The 23,349-nt window shown below is 35.6% G+C and overlaps 3 protein-coding genes across 4 annotated transcripts; 2 read left to right on the top strand and 1 right to left on the bottom strand.

The window, feature by feature from the left end:
* Positions 1-1,620: 1,620 nt before the first annotated feature.
* On the top strand, positions 1,621-8,687 carry LOC124640014 (sodium channel protein Nach-like). 2 transcript variants are annotated; one of them, XM_047177586.1, is made up of 10 exons: positions 1,621-1,812; positions 2,266-2,472; positions 3,061-3,232; positions 4,732-4,877; positions 5,778-5,790; positions 6,061-6,210; positions 7,750-7,945; positions 8,045-8,231; positions 8,372-8,478; positions 8,554-8,687. In XM_047177586.1, exons 1-10 carry the CDS (start codon positions 1,634-1,636, stop codon positions 8,676-8,678), a joined length of 1,482 nt encoding a protein of 493 aa, XP_047033542.1. In that variant the 5' UTR covers positions 1,621-1,633; the 3' UTR covers positions 8,679-8,687. The 2 variants fall into 2 exon arrangements, with proteins under 2 accessions (XP_047033542.1, XP_047033541.1); XM_047177585.1 differs by having other exon boundaries at positions 5,664-5,790.
* A 189-nt stretch (positions 8,688-8,876) lies between these two features.
* Positions 8,877-14,915, top strand: LOC124640015 (NAD-dependent protein deacetylase sirtuin-2-like). Its single transcript, XM_047177588.1, has 7 exons — positions 8,877-9,141; positions 9,219-9,476; positions 11,365-11,571; positions 11,917-12,066; positions 12,636-12,828; positions 13,668-13,854; positions 14,390-14,915. The coding sequence occupies exons 1-7, from the start codon at positions 9,027-9,029 to the stop codon at positions 14,507-14,509; spliced, it is 1,230 nt and encodes a 409-aa protein (XP_047033544.1). The 5' UTR covers positions 8,877-9,026; the 3' UTR covers positions 14,510-14,915.
* A 3,763-nt stretch (positions 14,916-18,678) lies between these two features.
* Positions 18,679-23,242, bottom strand: LOC124640016 (DNA repair protein RAD51 homolog 1). Its single transcript, XM_047177589.1, has 6 exons — positions 22,767-23,242; positions 22,073-22,272; positions 21,300-21,447; positions 20,351-20,559; positions 19,905-20,034; positions 18,679-19,279 (listed from the first exon to the last, which is right to left on the bottom strand). Exons 1-6 carry the CDS (start codon positions 22,848-22,850, stop codon positions 19,034-19,036), a joined length of 1,017 nt encoding a protein of 338 aa, XP_047033545.1. The 5' UTR covers positions 22,851-23,242; the 3' UTR covers positions 18,679-19,033.
* Between the last annotated feature and the right edge of the window lie 107 nt (positions 23,243-23,349).

The following is a 23,349-nucleotide window of genomic DNA, read 5'->3' as shown; positions in this document are numbered from 1 at the left end:
TTTTTTGGAATAGGTAGAGTAAATAAATATTTTTGTAAATAACTGAGTGGATAGATATTCTCTGGACAAACGAGGGGTTTGTACCCCTGTAGTTATACCTAAGCTAAGTGATGATCATCACTGTCTGTACGCATCAGCAGTTGCCACCTATCTGGATAGCTGAAGACTTGCCAAAACATAAACAAGTACCTACCTAAAGCTCAAAAATGACAAATAAAGTGGTTCACATTATTTCAATACCGGAAACATAGAACTTACTTTCGATAATATGGGGTCAAATCGATATTTATTAATATCTAGTTATATTTTCTGTATATTTGATTTCCAGAACACAGAGATATTGTCAAGATAATTATTATAAAAATCCTTCATGAAACATTGGTCACCCTACCGCGTATTATTTTATTCCTTCAAAACGAAAAATGTTCAGTTTAATAAAAACCACAATTCTCATGTTGACAAATTAACTGGTGAAGTACGAATAAAAATCAACATAGTTTTTTGACGAGCCTGTATTTTGATTTAAGTTTATTTTTTATATGTTTTATGTGGATCTCCTTGGGAAATATTTCTGAACCTATATGAAATGTAAAGGAGGAATATCGTTGGTTTTGAGCTTTGTAGGTACTTGTTTTATCAAGAATCGTTCCTTATGAAGCTTCTTATCTCAACGCTTTATGAAGAACATTAATACTAAGCTAGTTCTAAAACCGATATATAGTTGGCACAACAATTAACAATAGACAAGCACCTATTTCTTTATATTTGTTAGATATAGAGAAAACATAAGCAACCTTCTGGCGCAGTCGGGTAAAGCCGCACAGAGTTTAACTCGAATCGAATCCAGGACCACACGCATAGTACATAGTAATGTTTCCACCACTAGACATGTAAACAATTCAGCCATTAATAATTCATAATCATAACAAAGCTGATATTCAATTCATAAGCACTGAAAACTGATAGTATCAGCCTAATTAATATAAATAATTAAAATACTTAATTGGTCCTAAACACGACATCGTAATATGTTGATGAAATAGTGTTGGGCTTGTTCATTTTTTACATATGTACGTTGTCGTTGTACAGATAATTTCAGTATTTATAGAAAATCCATTTCTTCATTATTTTCCAAACTAAGCATTGTCCAAATTTGTACCGCCAGTGGTTTCACTCGATTCCTGGGAGCTGCTCCGTGCGTCCGCATAGTATAGTTATTGGCACGGATAATGAGCTCTCGGCGGAAGAGTGAGGTTCGCTTTGCGCACTGTACACTTATGGCAATAAACCAAAAAATCACTTCTGCGCAGGTGAAGGTCAGGGCTCAATATCCTTGCCGATGATTATAGTAACATTCCATAAGTAAAATATTTTTCAAAACATTCAAGTTGATCCTGTAGGTAGGCCCATCTCCAGGGTAGCATCTGTCCCTATGTTAAATCGAAATCATTTAAACATAGCTGCATAACTCATACAGTTATCTACTTTCCCATTTATAATATAAATAAGGCTCTTACTGTAATGCACATCACTAATGTAATTATATCGACATTAAAATAAAAATAAATTATTCAAAATCCGACCACCATTTCAATCACACACAATCTATTCACCATTCTAACAAGACGACACCATGTCTTCAAAAGCATGGTGGGATGATTATAGGAAACGGAAATATAAGCCTAAGAACCGCCTCAGTTTAGAAATGATATTTAGGAAGAGTCTTGTTGAAACCCTCAAGGAGTATATAGATTGCTCGTCAATTGCTGGACTGAGGCATGTCGTAGCTAAAGACTACTCTATATTGCAACGGTAAGTGATTTCAATTAAAATATACCTACCCTATTACCTGTTTCACGCGGTTTAATCGGCGTACCATGAAAACTACTTTCTTTATCCGGATAAAATATAGCTGTAACTCGAAGATAGTGTTGCTTCCCAGTAGTGAATTTTTTTTTTCATATCAGTTCAGTGGTTTCGGAGACTTTCGAGTACAAAAAAAAACAAACAAAACAGTGTTTCCTCTGGACCTATTAAAGGTAGTGTAGCTTCCCAACAGAGAGAATTTTTCAATCGGCTCACTACTTTCGCAGTTTTTAGAAAAAACAAAACAGACAAACAAAAAAATATTCCTCCATATTCTAATGTATTAGGTGTAGGACAGAAGAATCAAGTTGCAACTTTCCTAATAACGAGATGTGGAGTAAACCTACACCAATGATATAAACAAAACGAATAAATAAATAAAAATTCCTGATCTTCCAGAATACTATGGGCGATCTTACTCTGCCTAACTCTTAGCGTTGTGATCCACTTCCTCCACCTGACCTGGATGTCTACCCTGACGAAGCCACTGGTGGTCTCGGGCGAGTCCTTTACGTACCCCATCAGGAACATCGACTTCCCAGCTGTAGCTCTTTGTAACATCAACAGGATTAGCAAGAAAGCTTTGAAAAATATTACGCTGGAATTGTTAGTTTTTTTTTACTTTAAAGATATTTCTAGCCATGTTTAAGCTTGGGTTAGGTAGCAAGACTGTGACTTTAATATTTTTAATATGTTACTTTAATATTTAAAAAATCAACCGATGACCTGAAAGAATAATTCGAGTTAAATTCAAACTAAACTGACTGTCAGCTGAATGTTAGCTTCTACAAATATTACGCATATAACGTATCGTCGCGTCGGTTAGATGTGAAAGAAAAAAGTGAATATGTATGAAAATACTATAAACTGCGTAACGTTCGCTCACTTTCGGCGGCTGACTGTCAATTTGGTTTGAACACAGCCTTAGAACTTACTGAAGGTACTTATTATACTCATTGGTTTGATTTACTTCTGTTCTAAGGTATGTTCAGAAAATAATACATACCTCTATCATGCACTTAATCATCATCCGTCTAGCCTTTCCCCAACTATGTCTCGGTCGGCTTCCAGTCTAAAAAGTTTTACAAGGAACGACTGCCTATCTGACCTCTACCCAGTTACCTGGGCAACCCAATCACTTATCTCTCATTTCATTATCTTTACTTTATCCTTAATAATTGATTGATTTCCTAGACACCCTAAACTGGCGAAACACAACATGACCCTCCTAGAGTTGGAGTTTTTCCTCCAAGATATGGGCAGGCTGATAAACTTCGATTATGATGAGACGAAACCGCTGCTCAAATTCCTGGATGTCTTTGCCATGAAGGAGTTTAGTGAACGACAAGTGAAACTTATGAAGGAGGTTTGTACACTGGGTGGTGCCTGGTAAAGCCATAGACATAATATTAGTAAACAGGACTGCGCATACAAACCCAAAAAACGAGCCGAGTGAAACAGTTAGTACGGAGGCTGTCTGTCCCTTTCTAATAGGGTGACTATGAGATTAAGCTATGTGAGACAAATCCGAATTTGCTAAGATTATTAAACACAGATTAGTATTGAAGTTTTAACTTACGTAGTTTGTGACCTTAAGATACTAATAAAGGCTTTTAATAATTAGCGGAAATTAGCAGTATAAAAGCAGGAAGATTCGAAGTGAAGACTGTTTTTTTTGTATTTCTACTTCATATGTAGACTGCTGAGCCATTTATGTCGCCTTTCTTCATTTTTTGGGAAGTTATAACAATAGTACAACAGTTTTAAAATCCATCACCCATATTTTGACTCGTTACAAGAATTCATGGGCACCCTAGTTGTTTGGTTTACGAAAATGTTATTATTAGCTAACCTGTGGAACGATATATTGCAACCACCATAGGATTCAAGTTTGTTCAAGTTTGCAAGTAGAAACACAACACTTTTTCACCATTATAATAGTTTAAATTGATTTAATACAAAAAAAAATAAACAAAAATTTAAATGCTGATTACGCGCCAAGAATGTTCAGGGTTACCGCTAGAAAATAAAAAAAGCAAAATAAAAATTTATGTTGTTTATGTTTTAATAATAAATACGAATAAATTAATGCGATTGTTATTAATTTGTTGACTTACAATTGTTAAAATAAGATAAAAATATAAGTGATTCAATTGTTTTTGGGAAGACAAAACTTTTGATCACAACATTTTTTTATGCTGGCAAGGTGTTAGAAAGAGACAAACAGCCTCCGTTCGAACTATCCCTCTCGGCTCGGATTTGCCTCTGTGTATTATGCAACCAATTTAGTACCTTATTGCGTTAGAATAGAGTTCATTTTCGTAAATATATATTTTGAGCGTGCGCAATCTTGTTTAGTAATATTATATCTATGGGTAAAGCTAACTGAGATGTAGCAATATAAAAAAGTGACAATAGCCCAATATCTAAAAGGTCGTCTAAAAGAGGTTGTGAGTGATCCCCAACCTTGGTGCTACTAACGTAAGGATGCGTCTACACAGTGCAAGTAGCTTGCGCATATTGAGGCACATGCGCAGCTTATATGCATTTTAAATTCGTCCTGATCTTGCGACTCGAGCATGTACCAAAGCAAGATACCCACCCGCGTGCTCTGTTGTGTGCGCCCGGGTCTCTTGCGCATGTTAACTTGCTCCAACTATATGCGCCGTGTAGAAGCACCCTAACTTTAGTCAGAAGATTTTGTAAGTCCACTAGTAAAGTGCAAAGTTTAAATCACATTGTTGGTAAAAATATGGTGACAATTTGGATTTCGAAATCGAATATATTCTAAAAGAATCACGTTTCAATATCGTCTTTTTGCAAACTTTCATTACAAAAATAAAAAAGGTGTTCTTTCTTTGTCAGTTGGCGCCAAATTGTGATGAAATGCTGATTCGATGCTTCTGGGGAGGCAAAATACTGGATTGTAAGGATATCTTCAAAGTACGTAGAACTGTCCTGGGACACTGCTGTGCCTTCAATTACGTGCTGGATTACGAATCGGCTGATAAGTACAAAATAATGTTTTTTAATAAACACCTAATGTATTTACATATATATTAATAAAAGTTTACAATAAAGATAAAAAACTATCATAGTAAAAAAAAACCTTAAAAAATGTATCCCCATCGCTGTCGACTTGAGCGTGTCCAAGAGGCTGGCAGAATTACCTCGTTCGTTGGATCACCACGCCAGCCTTTTGGTCACACCTAATTAATCTTTTTCTTGATAGGTCTACTTCTTAATCATTGTAGGTAATTTTATGATACATATTTATTTAGACAAAAAAAATGCAGAAATAAAAGAACAATGTCAGACGTCCATAGTAACTTAGGCTCAATAAAAATATTTCATGGACAGTGAAAATTACAGTTTTTTGTGTAGTTTAATGTCAGAAGCTTTTCTATGTTTTCCACTTTTGCATTGAACTTCTCAAAACCAAATTATTCCAAATTATTAAAACGAAAAACCTGAACTCGATAAACAAAATAATTACTTATTAAAATGATTTTTTTTTTTGAAAAGTTCTAGATAACAATTAAATATTTTATAAGAAGTTAGTATTTTATATTTAAATTGTTGTAGTAAAGAACTTTGTGTCCGTGAGAATTTAGTTTTAAAACTTGATTGGGTGGGCCGAAACCTGACATTGTTCTTTATACCACATCGTTAACGTCATCACCTACCTAAAAACAGTTATCTTCCTCTGTAGATGTGATAGGATTTCAGCATAGTACAGCTAATATCAAAATTAATCCTTATATTTCTTTCCTTTCTATCTTTCCTTTTGTAAATAGACCTCACGCTCTCATAGAAAAAGTGAAGAGGCAGACAGTACCGGGCCCGGGAAACGGCTTATGGGTGTTAATGGATCCTATGCTCGATGATTACGCCTACCCAATGACTTTCAGACAAGGTTTTGAAGTGAGTTATATGTATGGTTATGGATAACGGCTAAAATGATAGGTCGAAATAGTATTTATTACCTTCTTTTCCAAATTAATTTACCCGCCATTTCAATATAATATTATCTGTAGCGAGCTTTACAGTGTTCAGTCTAAGTAATCTGTGGTACAGCGTTCACTGCGCGTACTAGTGATGTGTAAAAACAGAACAGGTTCTTATAGTATATTTTCTGATGTTCCTTTTAGCTATTTCAAGATTCGTGGTAATAAATGATACATTTTGATTCAGGTTCTCCTATTTGATCCAACTCATTTTGCTGATTTGACTGGCGGGAGAGTTTTGCAACGTATTGCTCAGCCTAACCATTTGCAAATGTTTCAAATTTCATCAGTCAAACAAATTGCTTCGTCAGAAGTCCGCAAATATCCAGCGAAAACGGTATTAGTTACTCTTTTCAAATATATTATTAAAAGCTGTTTAAGGCGGTTTAGTTTGTATTATTATGTTAAAATTGCACGTTCTATTCAGTAAAATAATTATTGTTACTTTGAATCCATATACAAAATACTTATTCTTTTAACAATATTGTATATTGTAATTGCCTAAATAATCAGTTTCGGACATACCTACCTATGTAAATTAATATGCAACGTCTTTTAAACCATCTAAGTCAGTGGTTCCCAAACTTATTTTGTCTAATGCCCACTTTGAGAATAAATATTTTTGTAGCGCCCCCATTTTTTAGGGTTCCGTACCCAAAGGATAAAACGGGACCCTATTGTTTTCGCTCCTCTGTCCGTCCGTGCGTCCGTCCGTCTGTCACCGTATGTATCTCATGAACCGTGATAGTTAGAGAGTGAAATTTTTACAGATGATGTATTCAGTGCCGGTTTTACTCTACCAGCGCCCTGGGCGAGATTTCTATGGCGCCCTCCAACTGCAATTCAAACCCATACGAAAAATAGAGACATATGTAGTTACGAGATTGCGCGAGCGAAGCCGAGCCCGATTTTTTTTTTATAGTTAACAAGTCAAAGCATAGTGACGTAAAATGTAGCCCAATCGTACGTAAGTTATTGCTAGTTGGTGAATGTAAAAACACGGGAACATAGCTTCTGATTGCGCGAGCGAAGCGAGCGTAAACATTTTTGTTATATGTTAGAACTCAAAACAAAAATTAATTAAAATGTAGCTCTAACGTACATAACTCTTTGTTGGTGTTGGCGCCTGTATATTAAAAAAAAAATGGGATTTAAAGTAGTAGCGTAAATAAGAAAGTTCATATGGAAACTAGAAGATACTTTCTCTTTAATAAAAGGACTTAACAACGACGTTACCTTTTTGCTGGGGTAGACTTAAAATTTTGGAAAAATAAAATCAACTGTAATGTGAAGCAAACCCGAAAATTTTTGAGTTTTGGCTCACTAAAAGTCCTAAACATATATAATAAAAGGCAACTGTGAAGTGAAGAAGCCGCGAGCAAAGGGAGCGTGAATTTTTTTGAGTAATGGGACATTAAAAGTAGCTATATGTGATAAAATATTCAAGAGTATAGTAAACACATCGCGAGCGAAGCGAGCGTGAAAATTTTTGAGTTTTGGGACATAAAAGTAGTGTTTGTTCGAGAATTTCTCAAATTTAAAGCGGAATTAAACACAAATTAAAAGAAATCGTGACTGGATCGACAGTCAGCTGTATGTGTCTTTGTTTCTTCGGTGCTCCAACTTTCCGAGTTTGAGCAATCTTTTAATTCATATTAGTTGATGTTCACAAGTTGTTGTTGAGAGTAAATAAAATTACAAATCACCCCCCAGGCCTCTACACAACGCCCCCATTTTCTTTCTGGGTCTCTTACCGCCCCCCTTGAGACCTGCAGCGCCCACAAGGGGGCGTTATCGCCCACTTTGGGAAAGACTGATCTAAGTTGTAACAGAATTAAAAGCTGTTTTTAAGCTGTATTTAAATATATTCCCACAGAGAAAGTGCCTTTTCCATGACGAGCACAAAAGAAATTTCAGGAATATGTATTCGTACAGTGCTTGTATTGTAAAGTGTCGAATCCAATCAGTGCAGTCCTTGTGCCAATGCACCCCATTCTTTTTACCTACTGGCGTTTCTACACATCTTCCAACTTGCACTTTAAAGAACTTGAGATGCCTCAATAAATATAAAGGTTCGTACAAAAAGTTCGTGATTCGTTTGTAAGCGTTTAACACTATTTCTGAAGTCATATCAGTTATATTTACTGTGTGGATTTATGATTATTTTTCAGAAAAATTTCATTACTTATATCCGATGGACACTGAAGATACGACTGGTTTAGAACAAGAGCTGGCTGACTCTTTGTTTTGTGGTGACTGCTGGCCAGACTGTGAGCTTACACAGCACTTTGCTAAAAGTTTCAGAATACCACTGCCCGGAGAATTAATGCGAATCAAAGGGTTCAGAAATGGTTTCATGTACGTGAGTCACCTTAATTCGACCCAATTATGACTCGATGTTAATATAATGTAATATAATTATATCATAGTACTCTGCCTACTCATTTATTGAATCATAATAAAATATGCACTTTAAAATAATTATTTTCATTTTGTAGAGAGGGGATAAATATTACCAACAAATGCCTCATTGCCATTCATCAGCCGACAAGTGAAGGAATACTGCATCGTCTCGATGTTGTTGCTTACTGGTTCGAGATATTAAGTAAGAAACAAAATACCTGATGGGTTATAAAATAAAAATTTTAAAACATAAATACAAACATGAGATCCGTTTCAGGTAATATTGGTGGATTCGCAGGAATGTTAATGGGCATTGGTATTTACACAATCGTCGAATTTGTTTATTTCTTGTCTATACGATTTTTACAATTAATTTACCGTAATTATGTCAAATATTGCTAACATTTTGTATTACATAAGTACCAAATATTATTTTACATCAGAGTATTTCAGGAACTGTTATTTTATTCTACTTCACATCACTAGTTGTTTGTTTACGAAGCTAGCGTTAGAAGGTACATGGAACCCCCCGTCATTTTGAAGTTACAATGAGAATTTATTGTACTGTAGTCCGATGTTAATTTAATTGAAGTTAACTATATACAAATATGAAATAATTGTTTATAATTAGTATAATCTTTAGATTAGAAATGCACATCGATCAAAGTACACTTTATAAATAACTTTGATAAATATAATATTTAATTTGTACACTACGCTTGTTGTTGCGAACGCAAACTGTACTCGAGAATGCGCCTCCATTATCTGTCAAAGAAACCGTGGCAAGAGTGGACAAAGGTTTCGAGTCGCAATTCCATTTATTTACGCAAAATGTCTGCAAATTCACCGCCAGGAAAGAGTGATGGTGAGATAATATTGCCTAAGGAACATTGTGAGATATTATTATCGTGTTGTTATTGGAATATTTTGGTACTATTGTAGGTGATGACCCCGTAGATAGGCCCGTGCCGGACGTCCCGCCAAATCCTATAGAGAGCCTTGGAGCTCGTTTGAGGGACTTGGACGTGGATTCAATCCGGCGGTATTTGGCCCAGAAGCTGGGATTTTATGAGCCGCCCGAGACTGCCGCGCCTACGGACCAGGTGTTGGAAGAAGTGAGCTTGGACGGCGTAGTCAGGTGGATACAGAGTGAACGCTGTAAAAATATCATTACTCTGGCGGGCGCTGGCATTTCCACATGTAAGTATTATAAAAAAACTAATAAAGCAGGTCTTCCATTGATTTGTTTGTTATGCAAAATTGTTGTTTTCTATTTACTTAACATTGTGTACAATATAAACATAATGCCCGGAGACAGTTTTTTTTTTAGTTTGAAATAAAATAATTTGATAAGTATCAATATTGTAAGCATTTAATTTGTAGAGGTTACATATTACGTTATGAGTCATACTTGTTTGTTTATTTATCTATTACATGCAAGTGATTTAGATTCATAATAAATAGGAAAATATAGAAATATTTACATGCGTCTCTTATGTCAAGATGTTCAATAATATTTGTTGCATAATTTATGAGTCAGAAATGATTTGTGAATAAATATTTTGTTAGATTTCTAAATTGTTCATTTCTATGTATTTTATCCCTATTCGCCTGATAAAAAATAAGTTTATTTTCTTTGCAAATTATTTGACACTACTTATGAAGCAAGATAGATATAATAAATCTGCATATTTTTTACTGGATAACAATTTTTTTTTTGCTAGGATGTGGGTTTTTTATATGAACACATCAGCCCAGGAAAGAGATAACCTAGTCTTTAATCCAATTCTAACAAACAAAATCCTAGCTGCTTCCTGTTAATTTGTCTGTACCGATAACTATGTAACCTATAACAATTGCAGAGTTTCTATCTATTCATTACAAAATATAATTTTAAGGTTTAATAACAACTTTATTTCTCATACAGAATTTTTACATAATTCATTTACTGAGAAAGAATTTTTAAGACTAACATAAATGATTGGAGCGCACAAAGGTAGGTACATAAGTACATATCTATATATATAAAAATGAAACCCGCTTTCCGTTGTCACAACATAACATGAAAATGGCTTGACCAATTTGGCTGAAAATTAGAGGGGAAGTAACTTAGACCGGGGGGGGGGGGTTAGGATAGTTTTTGTCACCATCCGGCTACAGGACGCGGGTGAAACCGCGGGCGAAAGCTAGTTATAAAACTAGCATATAAAATGGAAACACAATTTTGATAATTTTACTCTGAAAGTAACCAAAATAATTTGTATTCATAGTCTAAAATTAATGGCACCAAATACCATGACTACTAAAACTATAAAAACATTGTGTGGAAAATTAATATTATCATTGTTTACGCCATCAAGGTCAGACAAGTAATGTTTTGATGGAAACTTTACAGTATAGTCATTAGCTTTATTAGTGTCAGGAAATACTTGTATGGAATAGTTTTACTAGTATGTATTTGTATTAGAATTACCAATCTAAACTTTATATCAATAAGGTGAAACAAAATTGTATTTTTAATTTTTTCATAGTGCGAGCTGCGAGCTTGCAAGCTAGTGTTAGTTTTCTCTAGCCACATTTTCAGTTAGTATTATGTAATGAAATGAGGATTCCTATAAAGAACAATGTCAGGTTTCGGCCCACCCAATCAACTTTTAAAACTGAATTCTCACGGACACAAAGTTCTTTACTACAACAATTTACATATAAAATACTAACTTATAAAATATTTAATTGTTATCTAGAACTTTTCCAAAAAAAAATATCATGTTAATAAGTAATTATTTTGTTTATCGAGTTCAGGTTTTTCATTTGAATAATTTGGAATAATTTGGTTTTGAGAAGTTCAATGCAAAAGTGGAAAACATAGAAAAGCTTCTGACATTAAACTACACAAAAAACTGTAAGAATTTTCACTGTACATGAAATATTTTTATTGAGCCTAAGTTACTATGGACGTCTGACATTGTTCTTTGAGTGAACCTCTCATAATACCTATACTAAGAAAAATAATATTAATAGGCAACTTCTCTGTTTACATTCCATTTTGCGACCAAAAGATTACAATAATCTCATTTTCTTATTACAGCTGCAGGAATCCCTGATTTCCGTAGTCCAGAAACGGGTCTTTACCACAATCTTCAGAAATATGACCTCCCAGAACCGCAAGCAATATTTGAAATCAACTTCTTCAGACAAAATCCGAAACCTTTCTTCATGTTGGCAAAGGAATTGTACCCTGGAAGCTTCAAACCCACAATATCACATTACTTCATCAGACTTTTACATGAAAAAGGTAAGCCATTCAACTACAATCACAAAAAAATATTGTAAATACGAATTTAAAGGACCTTTATAATTTTATTAATTCATTATGTGCGTTATTTCACCGTTTTTATAAGTATTCAACATCATATTGTTTCAATAAGACAAAGACATATTTTCTTATTCAGAAACTTTTTCAGCAAGATGATTCCGGAATGCTTATTAAACAAAACTGAAAGATATAAAATAATATTCCTACTCTTATTTATTTAGTCATAATTTTTTGTTTGTATAACCTACTCTAAATTATTATTTTTTTTCTTCATGTATCAATCATATCAAATACCAGAGACAATAACATTACCTTTTCCCCCAGGCCTTCTACTCCGCCACTACACTCAAAACATAGACACTCTAGAGCGCGGGGCCGGAATCCCCGAGGAGAAGCTGGTTGAGGCGCACGGCACCTTCTACACTTCGCACTGTCTGGACTGCCGCAAGGAGTATAATCTCGAATATGTTAAAGGTATTATTCACCATCAAATACTTTGATGATAGCAGTTTCAAGTATGTTTTTTTTTGTTTCTCATCATCATATCTCTGGGCCCTTTTCCCAACTATGTTGGGGCCGGCTTCCAAAAAAAAAAACTGGAAGTCGATTTTTTTTGTTTCTACATGAAGGAAAAGATTGGAAGGCACTATTTATTTAGCCATATTTATAAATATGTATACAGTTTTGCATAGTATATTTTTGGTAATATTTTAGCTGACTGTATGCCTCTAATGTTAATTTGGGCCCTTCCTGGCTATTATATAGTAGTAAGAACTTAATACACACACCCTGTTATATTAGTTAGAACATGAGAACAGTAGAGAAAAGGCTAGGCAAATGATTATAACAATTGAAATATGCAGCTTTGTAATAATGTGTAGGTAATTATACTTCTTCCTAGCAAAAATGGAAGTGGTGAAGGGGGGCGTTTTGGGGGCTTTCTTTTGTTTTTGACGTTCGAAAAGTGCTAATTCGAAAAAAAAAAATTGAGTTTGAGTATAACATTGCCAAACAGCTCAGTTTAAAATTTCTAACATTTGCAGAGCGTATATTCGCGGACCAGATCCCCATCTGCACGGAATGTCCTGGCGTGGTGAAGCCGGACATCGTGTTCTTCGGCGAGAGTCTACCGGACCGCTTCCAACGATGCCTGCAGGAAGATTTCCAGCAATGCGACATGCTCATCATCATGGGATCCTCGCTTGAAGTCCAGCCGTTTGCTTCTCTTATTGATATGTGAGTTACATTACAAAAATAATTAGTCTATACAAGCTGTTGATTTGCATCTGTGCCATAGTCAAGGACGTAATTATGCTTATGATTCTCGACCCAAATCGACAAAAAAATTGGTACGTAATTTTTTTTTTTTCGGAATTACGTCCATGTCATCTAGCCGTATTTGAACTAGACGCGTGTGTTACTGGCCTTTAAACCGTGCTGCACCTTCACACAAACGCAAACACAAAGCATACGCAAAGATCATTCATAAAATTGGATTACTTCTGAAATACTACGACATTACAATGACAAAAAAAGCAGTACATATTAGCTATTTCCCGTCCACTGTAATTCCAATCGATTATTTACGTATTTTATGACCTCCTCCTGAAGTATGGCACAAATGCAAATCAACACCTTGTATTTTTGACTGTGTCTTGAGAATCTGAGTCACAGCAGTCAGGTTAATTCTTAAATAAACTCTTTTGCAAAAAAATGATCTTAGGAATGAGTACCTACTAGCTACTGTCGAGAAACGATGAAGAGTCCAACACAATTTTTGTATTGTAATAATTATAATTAATTATCTATACTTACAATATATTATATTGTAAGGTTTAGAAAACCCCATATCCACTTTTCTGGTAAAAAAAAAATCTAATAAATAGCATCAATGTTGGGAAACCATGCAGGCATCTGTTCTATATAAATAAAAATGTATTGTTGTTCGTTAGTCTGGCTGGCGGCTGGGCCGATTGAGCTGATTTTGGTTTTAAAATGTTTGTAGAGGTCCAGGGAAGGTTTGAACAATACGAAGTTCGCGGGATCAGCTAGTGATGAATATTATTTCCTCCCAGGGTCCCCGACTGGTGTCCTAGACTGCTGATAAACCGCGAGAAAGCCGGCATGAGGTCGCCTCTCCTCCGTCTATGGGGCGTCATGAGCGGTGGCTTGCAATTAGACGAGGATGCAGTACGAGATGTAGCGAGGCTTGGAGACTGTGATGACGGCTGCCAGGATCTCGCTGACAGGCTGGGATGGGGGGTGAGTACAACAGAGAGAGTTATACCTCATTATCATCTTCCGAGCTTTTTCCCAATTATGTTCGGGTCGGCTTCCAGTCTAACCGGATGCGGCTGAGTATCAGTGAGAAGTGACTCAACCCAGTTACCCGGGCAACGCGGCCTTCAGACTTACGGTTCAGTTTCAGCCTATTAGGAATTTATCTAACAGATAAATCTTAATTATCTAAGAGTAAAGTAATCTTTATTGCATTGATTATTTTACTTTTAACATTTTGGTTTCACAGGCCTCCTACTTAAATACCTACTCACGTCCCTCCTGCCTACGGTTATGACTAGATACACCTATTCCACATCTATTAAGTGTATTGTATTTAGAAATAATTAAATAATTCTTTCAGTAAAGAAAATTTAGTTGACTCCAAATTTTTTTATACCCCCTTAACTCCCAATCTCCCAAGTCGTTTCAGCTGACAGACGTACACTACTGGACAAAGGCCTGCTAAGCCTCCCCCCTCTTAAAAACTAGACTCCTACATAAAACTCCCATTTTTCAGGACGAGCTCCGAGCGTTAGTAGCAAGCGAGCATGCGCGACTGGACCTGGCCGGCGCCGCCGTCCCCCCCGCGCCGCCGCTGTCCCCGCCGCACGTGACGTCACAGGAGCCCGACCTATGAGCACTCACACGGTTAGACAGCCTGCTTCATTGTATACTCATTACTTTGATGAAAAAAAAATAGAAATATTTTAATTGAGAACCTCCTCCTTTTAGGAAATAGGTTTGTCAAAGTGTCGCATTACTTGAAAAAGAAATAGAAATATTTGAATTGAGAACCTCCTCCTTTTGAGAAGTCGGATTGTCAATGTGTCATTTGTGACTAACAAGTGATGCATTTTGATTTGTTGGATTTGTCACGAACTGAAAATGGGAAAGTGTTCTCAAAGAAATGGTTTGGTTATCGAATGTCAAGTGTTCAATGATTAAAGATATTTTGTAAGTTTCACAGTAATGTTGGTAGAAAAAGTTCTTCCCATCCGCAAGGGAGAAACGAAACGAGAAAAGAAAGAGAAGTACATAAAATAAAGTAGTTATTATATGATGAGGCAGGCTACCGGGCATCTGGATTCTAGGGTCTAACATAGGGCATGCAATTTCGGTAAAATTAAAATTACCGGTAAAAATTTGGTAATAAAAATATTTTTACCGGTAAACCGGTAAAACGGTAATTTTTGTATTTTTTTTTAATGTGGTATTATAACAATAAGATTGGGTAGTCTAAAAGCAAAAAATAAATAAAAATACAAGGTAAATATTTTTTGTGACGTGGCCGTAACAAAAAAACATGTCAGTACCATCCGTCCGCGATGTCGCCGACAAAATGCAAGAGAAACGGCTGCGATGGTACGGACATGTAAAAAAGAGACCACCTGAATACATCGCCAATGTTATGTACTCAATCTCGATATACCCGGTCAAAGGCGCAGAGGCAGGCCGAAACTGTGGTGGTTGAGTGTCGTAATGAATGATATGAAAATCTACGAACACGAAGAGGAAGATGTCCTGGATAGAGGGAAGTGGAAGAAGAAGATACAGAAAGCGGACCCTGTCACAAGGCAGACGGGATAAACGCTAAGAATTACCGTGAAAAAAAAATCATTTTTTTTTCATTGAAGTGAAAGCCCTTTTTTATGATAAATCGTAGGTATTTTATGGACCAGGGTCGCGGTAACTCTTTCAAACAGTCCCGCAGCCTTGGCCTTGCTGGGCCCCGCTGTGTTTGCTGATATCTCCTTGAGGAGCGCGTGGAACAACCGACACGGGTCTGTTGTCTATGCAGACGGAGGAACGATGAGCCACCCGAACTCACCGCCCACAGACCGACGCCTACGGTGCCCGGGACTCATCTCTCGACACTTAGCGCCCGTGGTGTTTTCCTGGTCCACTACAGCGGCTGGGATGAGAGGTGCATACTCGCAGTCGCTCCGCCGTCCCCTTCTCGAGCATGACTGCTTCGCAGAAGAAGGCGACGGCTTCCCATTCACTCCGGACCATGGCTTGAACCAGGACTGGACGCGAGACGTCGCCGCTTTCTATTGCCTCGACGACGACACGTTACCCTTGCCCTTCCCAGGCAGTGCACACCTGGACTGTGTGCTCCACCGTGTCCTCAGAGCTGTCCGCATGGTGGTGAAGTAAAACCCTTGCTCAGTAAAGTCATAGACTAGGTAAAGTAAGCATAAGCTAAATTTTTACCTAATATGACTGACAGCTATGAGGAAAATCAGAATAACCGAATGAATAAAATTTGTTTAGATATTATAAATTAGAATGAGAAAGATTACAAGTCTACCCTAGAGATAGTTAAGGAGCCACATAAGTTTACTTTCCTAAAAAACAGCAACTTTAATACTCTTACAAAATGTAATGTATGCAATATTACATTATGTTCAGGCTACATAATGAGGATTTGACGTTAAATGAACAATTGCTATATTTTATCAGAGAAACGTAAATACCGGTAAATTACCGGTTACATATTATTTTTACCGGTAATTTAAAAATCGCGAAAATTTGTGGTTTTACCGGTAAAACCGAAACCGGTAAACCGGTATTGCATGCTCTAGTCTAACAACTTCGATAAAAATATCGAAATGTCCCTTCACTCCTATAACTGAAGTGACATTTGGATATGATGTTTTAAACAATTTAAAATAACGGTTTCAGTCCGATGACAATGTTTTTTAGAATATTTTCTCTTCAGCTGAATTGGCAAAATATTGTATAAGAAAAAAAAAATTGGAAAGCGAATTTAAAAGCTCTAAAAATATAAATGTTGGATTTTTCTAAAGATCCAAGCAAACTTGGTACTTACACCGTAAAAATTGTGATCGAAAATCGACTTAGCATTGACATTATAAAAGTAATTTATTAATATTTATAATTTACTGTATTCCAGATTGATACAAATTAGCTAAGTAGGTTGCAAGGCTGTAATCCGTCACTTGTGCCTCATGAGTAATATTATAATTTTTTTGTTATTTATTTTATTTATTACGGTAATGTTGGGTTAATTTTATGGTTAAAACCTTTATGTTCATGGATTCATTTTACGTTTTTATTTATTATTAACTTTGCATGTTGTCTAGAATCGGCAAATGAGTTACCAATAAATTGAGGAATTCCTCAATGTTCACCGAAATTTTACTATTGTATAGCTGTAGTTTTCAATACTATAGATCTCCTAAATTATATAGTGTGGGGTAGATTATTATTTAAGCTAGAACTATTTTTGGCGGCAATACATTTATTCAAATTGTATACTTAGATATTTATACATTTTATCTTAAAACTTTATAGCGTGCTAGACATAAGCTGGCCCTGCTTCGATGTTTGGCTTAGATGATGAAATATTTCTATATCGATAAATAGGTGTTGTATTTTTATCGAATCGATAATTATCAAGTGCCGTACTAATATTGAAAACTTTACTGCCTTAAATCACACTTATCTAAATAATAAGAATGAAGCTAATACCTACCTTAAATTTGAAAATTATTTGTTCATTGTTTGTCAATTTTAAATAAAATGTTAGTCTTGAAAGCGTGATCGTCGACTAGTCAACATTGCGGTTCATAGTGACTTAACGTAAAGTTTAGGAAGCATCCGAGTTAAATTTTTACCTTTTGAACGCCATCATATAAAAATTTCGACGTGCAATGCAATATTTGCAAATATGATATTCAGATTTTCTCATATCTTAATATCCACGAGTTTCGCAGTTTACAATGTGTGTTTGGTGTTCGAAAGGTCAAAATTGTAGTTGAAGTATTTACATGACCACAATAAAGCACCAATATTTTATTTAATTACATTTTAAGTCTTTTTATTTTTTTAAATTCGTTATGTGATCTATCTTTTGTCTTTTATTTATATCAGAAATTTGCATTTCTAATTTATTTAGTTCTGCTACAAAATCTTCCATGTCTTGTTGTGTTGTAGAAAATTTTAAAATTCCTAATAGTGTGTAGTGTAATAGTTTTAATAACACATCTTATGATACAGATACATATATCTAGCTATAACCGCGTGCTAATAAAAATCAGTACATATTATATAAATTTTCTTAGCGATATATGATTATTTTTCTAAGGGGTGTGTAGAATTAGTTTTTCAGTGGATTTTACGCGTAAGCGGCGATACTTTAGGGTTAAAATAATTATGTTATGTCCCATGCAGTGAGCAATTTTATCAAATAGACAAAGTAATACGTTGATGCTTTAGCAATAATATTTACCGTCTGACAAATAGTGAGTATGTAGTTCATTCAGAATTTTAGGGAATACATTTCAGTAGTGACAAGCGTTCCGATATGTATCCCTAATAAAAATAGTATAATTTAATAAGTATAATAGACTGTTAAATGTAACGATACACCAGGTAAATTGTACTGAAAGAAAGCCTTATTTTAAATCCACGTGATGTATATGTCGCAGCCGACTAGTTAAAACAGCTGTTCTATCAAACAGCTAGCCATTTCACTGAACGACGCGACATATACATTATGTCGGTAACCGAGATATTGTTTATTAAAGGGACTACTCAAAGCATATATGTATACTCAAGCAATATAATAGAAAGCCTTATAATATCAGCTATTTTGAATATCGTAAACCATTTAATAATGTTGATGCTGGATGCAAATTTTATATAAATTGTAATTTTATAAATAAGTTTTCTAAAAACTAAGTTAAATCACGCGAGAAGTTGACGGTTTTCTTTGAAGTGTTGGAACATGCAATTTATATAAATTGTTGTAAGCCATATTGAGAAAATAAACGCATAATATTTATTATAAATATGTTGTTTTATTTACTTCATACAGGGTGGATGATCGCTTATTTACAATGAGATAAAAACATGTGAATCAAACAAATAGAAACTTACAATTATACAGTAAGCCACGCATGTTATTAAATTACACATATTTGTTAATATTCAAGGCACCGAGTTTCAACATTCTACAGACAAATGCTTATATTTTTTTAACACAAAACTAAAAAAATAGTCATTTTCCAAATTGTAAAAATAGTGGTTTGTAATTTTTTAGCACACCATATTTTCACCATCTGTTTGGATGTGATTCGAAAGTTAGTAAAGCCTTTGGAAGTAGCCATTATTTTGACACATAACTATTTAAAATCTATTCCTTAGCATCAGTAATTCCCTCCGTACTAATAGCGAACATAGCTTCAGTTTCAGGTAAGCACGGACTGTCATAAATCTTGCAGACTCTGTTATCGCCCCGCCCCTTCCGTAAGTAAAGTCGAGTTGTCGACGCGTGCGCAATGATGTGTCCGCCAATGGGCTTCTTCGTGTCAGCGTTGAACACGCCCACTGAGTCCACGTTGGCTACTACTTGGTTCGTTATTAGTACAGCTACGCCGAACTGGAAGGAATAAAGGATTATTTGATTTAGAAAAGCTTTTGAAGAACTTTTACCTTAGCATGGTTTATCTGTAGTCTGCGACTTTAAAGAATTTGGTGGTAAAAAAAAAAGGTTATTTATTTCTGACACTTACGCGAATATTAGACATTTAAATAAAACTACTTTTACGGATTTTATCGCGTTATATTAATATTATTTAATCCCGACGTTTCGGATCCTTTACAGCATCCATGGTCACGGGCAGACTAAGGTGTTGGTCGTCTTGATATATTAGTTACAAACAGCTACCCTACATTTTGTTGATTAATCAACAAACAATCCGTAAAAGTAGTTTTATTTAAAATGGTTATTTTGTTTCGATGTTATCTATCCTAATACAACAAAGAGGTTTTTTTTTTGTGGCTTCGAAACTACTGAACAGATTGGAAAGTTCCATTGGTAAGCTTGAAAATCCACTGGTTAAAGGATATTGGATATTTTGACAAGTACATCTAGTAGCCGTACCCCTCAAAAGCCGTTCCGGTAACCGGTAACCGGAGGACTTCCGTCCTCCCGGCTACGGTGAGCGCAGGATCAGCTTTTTCAATAAAATATGATAATATATGTATGAAAAATTATTACATACCTCATCAGCAAGTCGCAGAAGCATCCTCATGAACCGTCCCAAATGTAACTGTCTGGAGTTCAGCTCACCACGTCCCGAATAATCGGTTCTGTACAAAGCTGTTGCACTATCCACAATAATGAGAGAGTACCTGTGGAAAAAAAACAAAATTGAACATTTGTGGTGAATTTACTCCAGTTTCAAATTAGTAATCGAATTCCAGTTTCAAATTGCACTTCAAGCTTTAGCTAGAACATCTATACTAATATTAAAATAAGGAAAACTTTGTTTGTTTGTTTGTGATGGATTAACTCAAAAACGACTGGACCGATTTTAAAAATTCTTTCACCGTTAGAAATCTACATTATCTGCAAATAACAGGCTAGATTTTATCCTGGTACGGGCAGTAGTGCCCACGGAATGCAGGTGAAACTGCGGGCAGAAGCTAGTGTATAAATATAACTAACCTTGACTCCGCCATCATAGCACAGGCCTGGACCAGCAGTTGTGTCTGGTGGTCAGTATTATAAGCTCGAGCATAGGCCACATTGTCTAACACCGCAGCACCCTCCATGCCGTAGCGTTGTGCGACCGCTAGCAGTCGTTCCGGACGGAATGTGCCTTCTGTGTCTATGTACATGCATTTGCCTTCACCACCTGATTGTTCTATGGGCAGCTGGAAGAGAAATTTAATAGTCAGGTAAATTGGCTACAGAGTGCCTAGTGCGAGCTTTGCAAGGTAACTTTCTCGATGCATAAATTATTATCACACAACCAAATCATGTAGCACCAATCTTAGAATTGTTTATTTAATAAAGAATGTCATCGATACTCAGTCGTATTACTAATGCGCTTGCGAAATAATAACCATTATTATCCTGTAAATTAATAAATCTTGTAATATCTAAACCCTGTGATGTAGCATACAACTCTTTTTAAGAGAGATTTTTAGGAAAGATTAATAATTTAAATTAAGCAAGTTACGAAATTAAGCATGTTAGCTTATCAAACTTGGAATCAGCACTCCGCTTGACATTTCTCTTTTTCAAAATCAATGCAAAGCATGAGTTGTACAGCAATTTGGAATACTCTATTACAAGTCAGCTTTCTGGCTTATGACTATCTGTACCAAGTATTGTGAATTAGTGCTACAAGTTTGTAGAAGTGGGATAAGCTTGCCAATCTTCACTGCAGCAGTTTATAAAGTTAAAAAGTTTGTGATGGCTTAAACACACTGTTTAACCATTGGGCCAATTTGAAAAGTTCTTTCAGTGTTAGATAGCTTATTTATTGATCATATAACCTAGTTTTTATCAGAGTATGGAAAGTAGTTCCTGTGGTAAACCGCTAGCAGAAGGTATTATGAATCTCACTAGCCAATTTTTTTTTTTTCAATAAAATTTAATACATATTTACCTGGCATGTAACAGCAAGTGTGTGGCATATTTGAGTTTTGCCGGTTCTGAACTCTCCAAATATTTCTGTGATGGATCCAGTCTCTATTCCACCACCCAGCAGTCTGTCAAGCTCTTTGGAGCCTGTTGTTAGTTGAATTATTTCAGATCTACAAATACATATAATTATGCAGTTATAAATAATGGCAGTTTTGGAAGTAAAGATAAAAATCATCTGCTTAGACATCTAGTCTGTGTAACTACTGTAACTGGATTTAGCTGAGTCTGAGGTCTGACCTCCACAATACCCAGTAGACTGTCTAAATGCATTATATTGTTTATAAATATTGATTTGGAAAAGCTTGATAAAAAATATATCTAACAATGAATTATTACGATATATATATTCGACGACCTCGATGGCGCAATGGCCACCATGCCGGACTGCCGAACCTGAGGTCCCGGGTTCGATTCTCGGTTCGGTCGACATTTGTGTGATGAGCATGCTTGTTGGCCGTGGCCTGGGTGTTACAATATGTATTTATAAATATGTATATATGTAGCTATATGTAGTTTATCAGTTGTGTTAGCACCCATAACACAAGTTAATTAATAACTTACCATGGGGCTAACCGACCGTGTGTGAAAAGGTGTCCCGACATTATTATTGTCCCGACATTATTAACTTGGAGTTTATAGTAGCATTTTAAATTATATTTGCAGTTCCTTAATTTGCCCCAAGATGGTCACTAACTCAATGTAACATAATATCTTTTAAGATGAGTTATAACTTACCTTTTTTGATGGAATTCAGTGGCTGTAGTGAATCCCATAGGCACCAACTTGGATGCCTCTGCAAGTATTTTGTCAGCTTTCGCCTCAGAAATACCTTTTATTGTAATGAGCCATTTCTTAGGGGCATAGGCCACTGACTCTACTGTGTGGTAACCAGCTTCTTCTAACTTTTTTATGTCTCCAGATGTAATGCCATTTCCCTGGAAATACATTGTTTAAGTAATTACTTGTATGAAGTGATTAATTATTTGAGATGATGGTAAATTTGTGTTCCACCACCATCCTACGGTAGACTGGCAGAGAAAGCCTAAGGTGTTAAGTCCGCCGTTGTACAATGTGCATACAGTATTTTAAATTAAAAAACAAAATTAGAAAAGTTTGGAAGGAGATATCCACCCCTGAAATGAGCCACTGAAAAAACATGCTGTACCATCCCCAAATAAAATTTTGATAAGTTTAACATGGTGATGATGATGCACTAACTTGTAGCTACATTCTTGGACTTTCCACCAATGCATTGCTTTGTTTAAGTGGATCCGCTTAAGCATACTTTTAGGATCCAGAAAGTTACGCAGTACTACACATACACACCAACCCAAATCAGTTTGTAAAAAATGTTGTACTTAATCTACGCAACATGTTTTAATTTCAACAGGATTTCTGAAGAAGCGTGTTATTTGATATTGAAGCATACCTCTAGTTTAGTGATGAGCTGTGGCCCACACTCGTCCAAGTCCTCGTCAACAGAAGCAGTCACCGCTGACGCTGTAGCCGTCATATTGTCCTTTCAATATCCCACAGAATTCACTATCACCGATACATTTAAAACTTTTATTAACAATGTTTTGAAATTCTTATATCGGCTGTTGTGGTTATTATTAATTGTATTATTTAACACAAGCGAGTTTGAACTTGTTCCTTGTTTTATTTTTTCTACTTTGTTTCCTATCCTTGGTCCTTGACTTCAGATTGTTTTCGAAAACCGAAATGTCAAATCTACAAATTGTCAAATTTCCCCCCAATTCTCCCAGAACAGAACCATAAATAAACTCACAGATCTACAGTGGGCAACCAAAGCAAAGTCAGCTACTCCTCCATTTTAGTAAATCAATGTTAACATAAGGACACAAGCATGTTTTTAACACCATCCACGATTATCTCCACCGTACCCGTAGAATCTAATTTATAACTCTCTGTAATCAGCATAATGAAAGTTTGTTCTTATCATCATTTCATCACATAGATGTAATATGTTTCATCATTCCTCCAAATAGTGT

The sequence above is a fragment of the Helicoverpa zea genome, chromosome 20 (genome assembly GCF_022581195.2).
Source record: "Helicoverpa zea isolate HzStark_Cry1AcR chromosome 20, ilHelZeax1.1, whole genome shotgun sequence".
Lineage (NCBI taxonomy): Eukaryota > Metazoa > Arthropoda > Insecta > Lepidoptera > Noctuidae > Helicoverpa > Helicoverpa zea.
Note: the sequence above shows the minus strand (reverse complement) of the source record. Positions and strands in the feature narration are given on the sequence as shown.

Coding starts and splice junctions, on each gene's coding strand:
- LOC124640014 (XM_047177585.1), top strand. CDS start 1,634: ATGTCTTCAAAAGCATGGTGGGATGATTATAGGAAACGGAAATATAAG. Junction 1,813..2,265: donor GACTACTCTATATTGCAACG/GTAAGTGATTTC, acceptor CTGATCTTCCAG/AATACTATGGGCGATCTTAC. Junction 2,473..3,060: donor AAAAATATTACGCTGGAATT/GTTAGTTTTTTT, acceptor TTGATTTCCTAG/ACACCCTAAACTGGCGAAAC.
- LOC124640015 (XM_047177588.1), top strand. CDS start 9,027: ATGCGCCTCCATTATCTGTCAAAGAAACCGTGGCAAGAGTGGACAAAG. Junction 9,477..11,364: donor GGGCGCTGGCATTTCCACAT/GTAAGTATTATA, acceptor TTCTTATTACAG/CTGCAGGAATCCCTGATTTC. Junction 13,855..14,389: donor CTGACAGGCTGGGATGGGGG/GTGAGTACAACA, acceptor CCCATTTTTCAG/GACGAGCTCCGAGCGTTAGT.
- LOC124640016 (XM_047177589.1), bottom strand. CDS start 22,850: ATGACGGCTACAGCGTCAGCGGTGACTGCTTCTGTTGACGAGGACTTG. Junction 22,273..22,766: donor AGCTCATCACTAAACTAGAG/GTATGCTTCAAT, acceptor ATGTATTTCCAG/GGAAATGGCATTACATCTGG. Junction 20,560..21,299: donor CACTTGCTGTTACATGCCAG/GTAAATATGTAT, acceptor TTTCTCTTCCAG/CTGCCCATAGAACAATCAGG.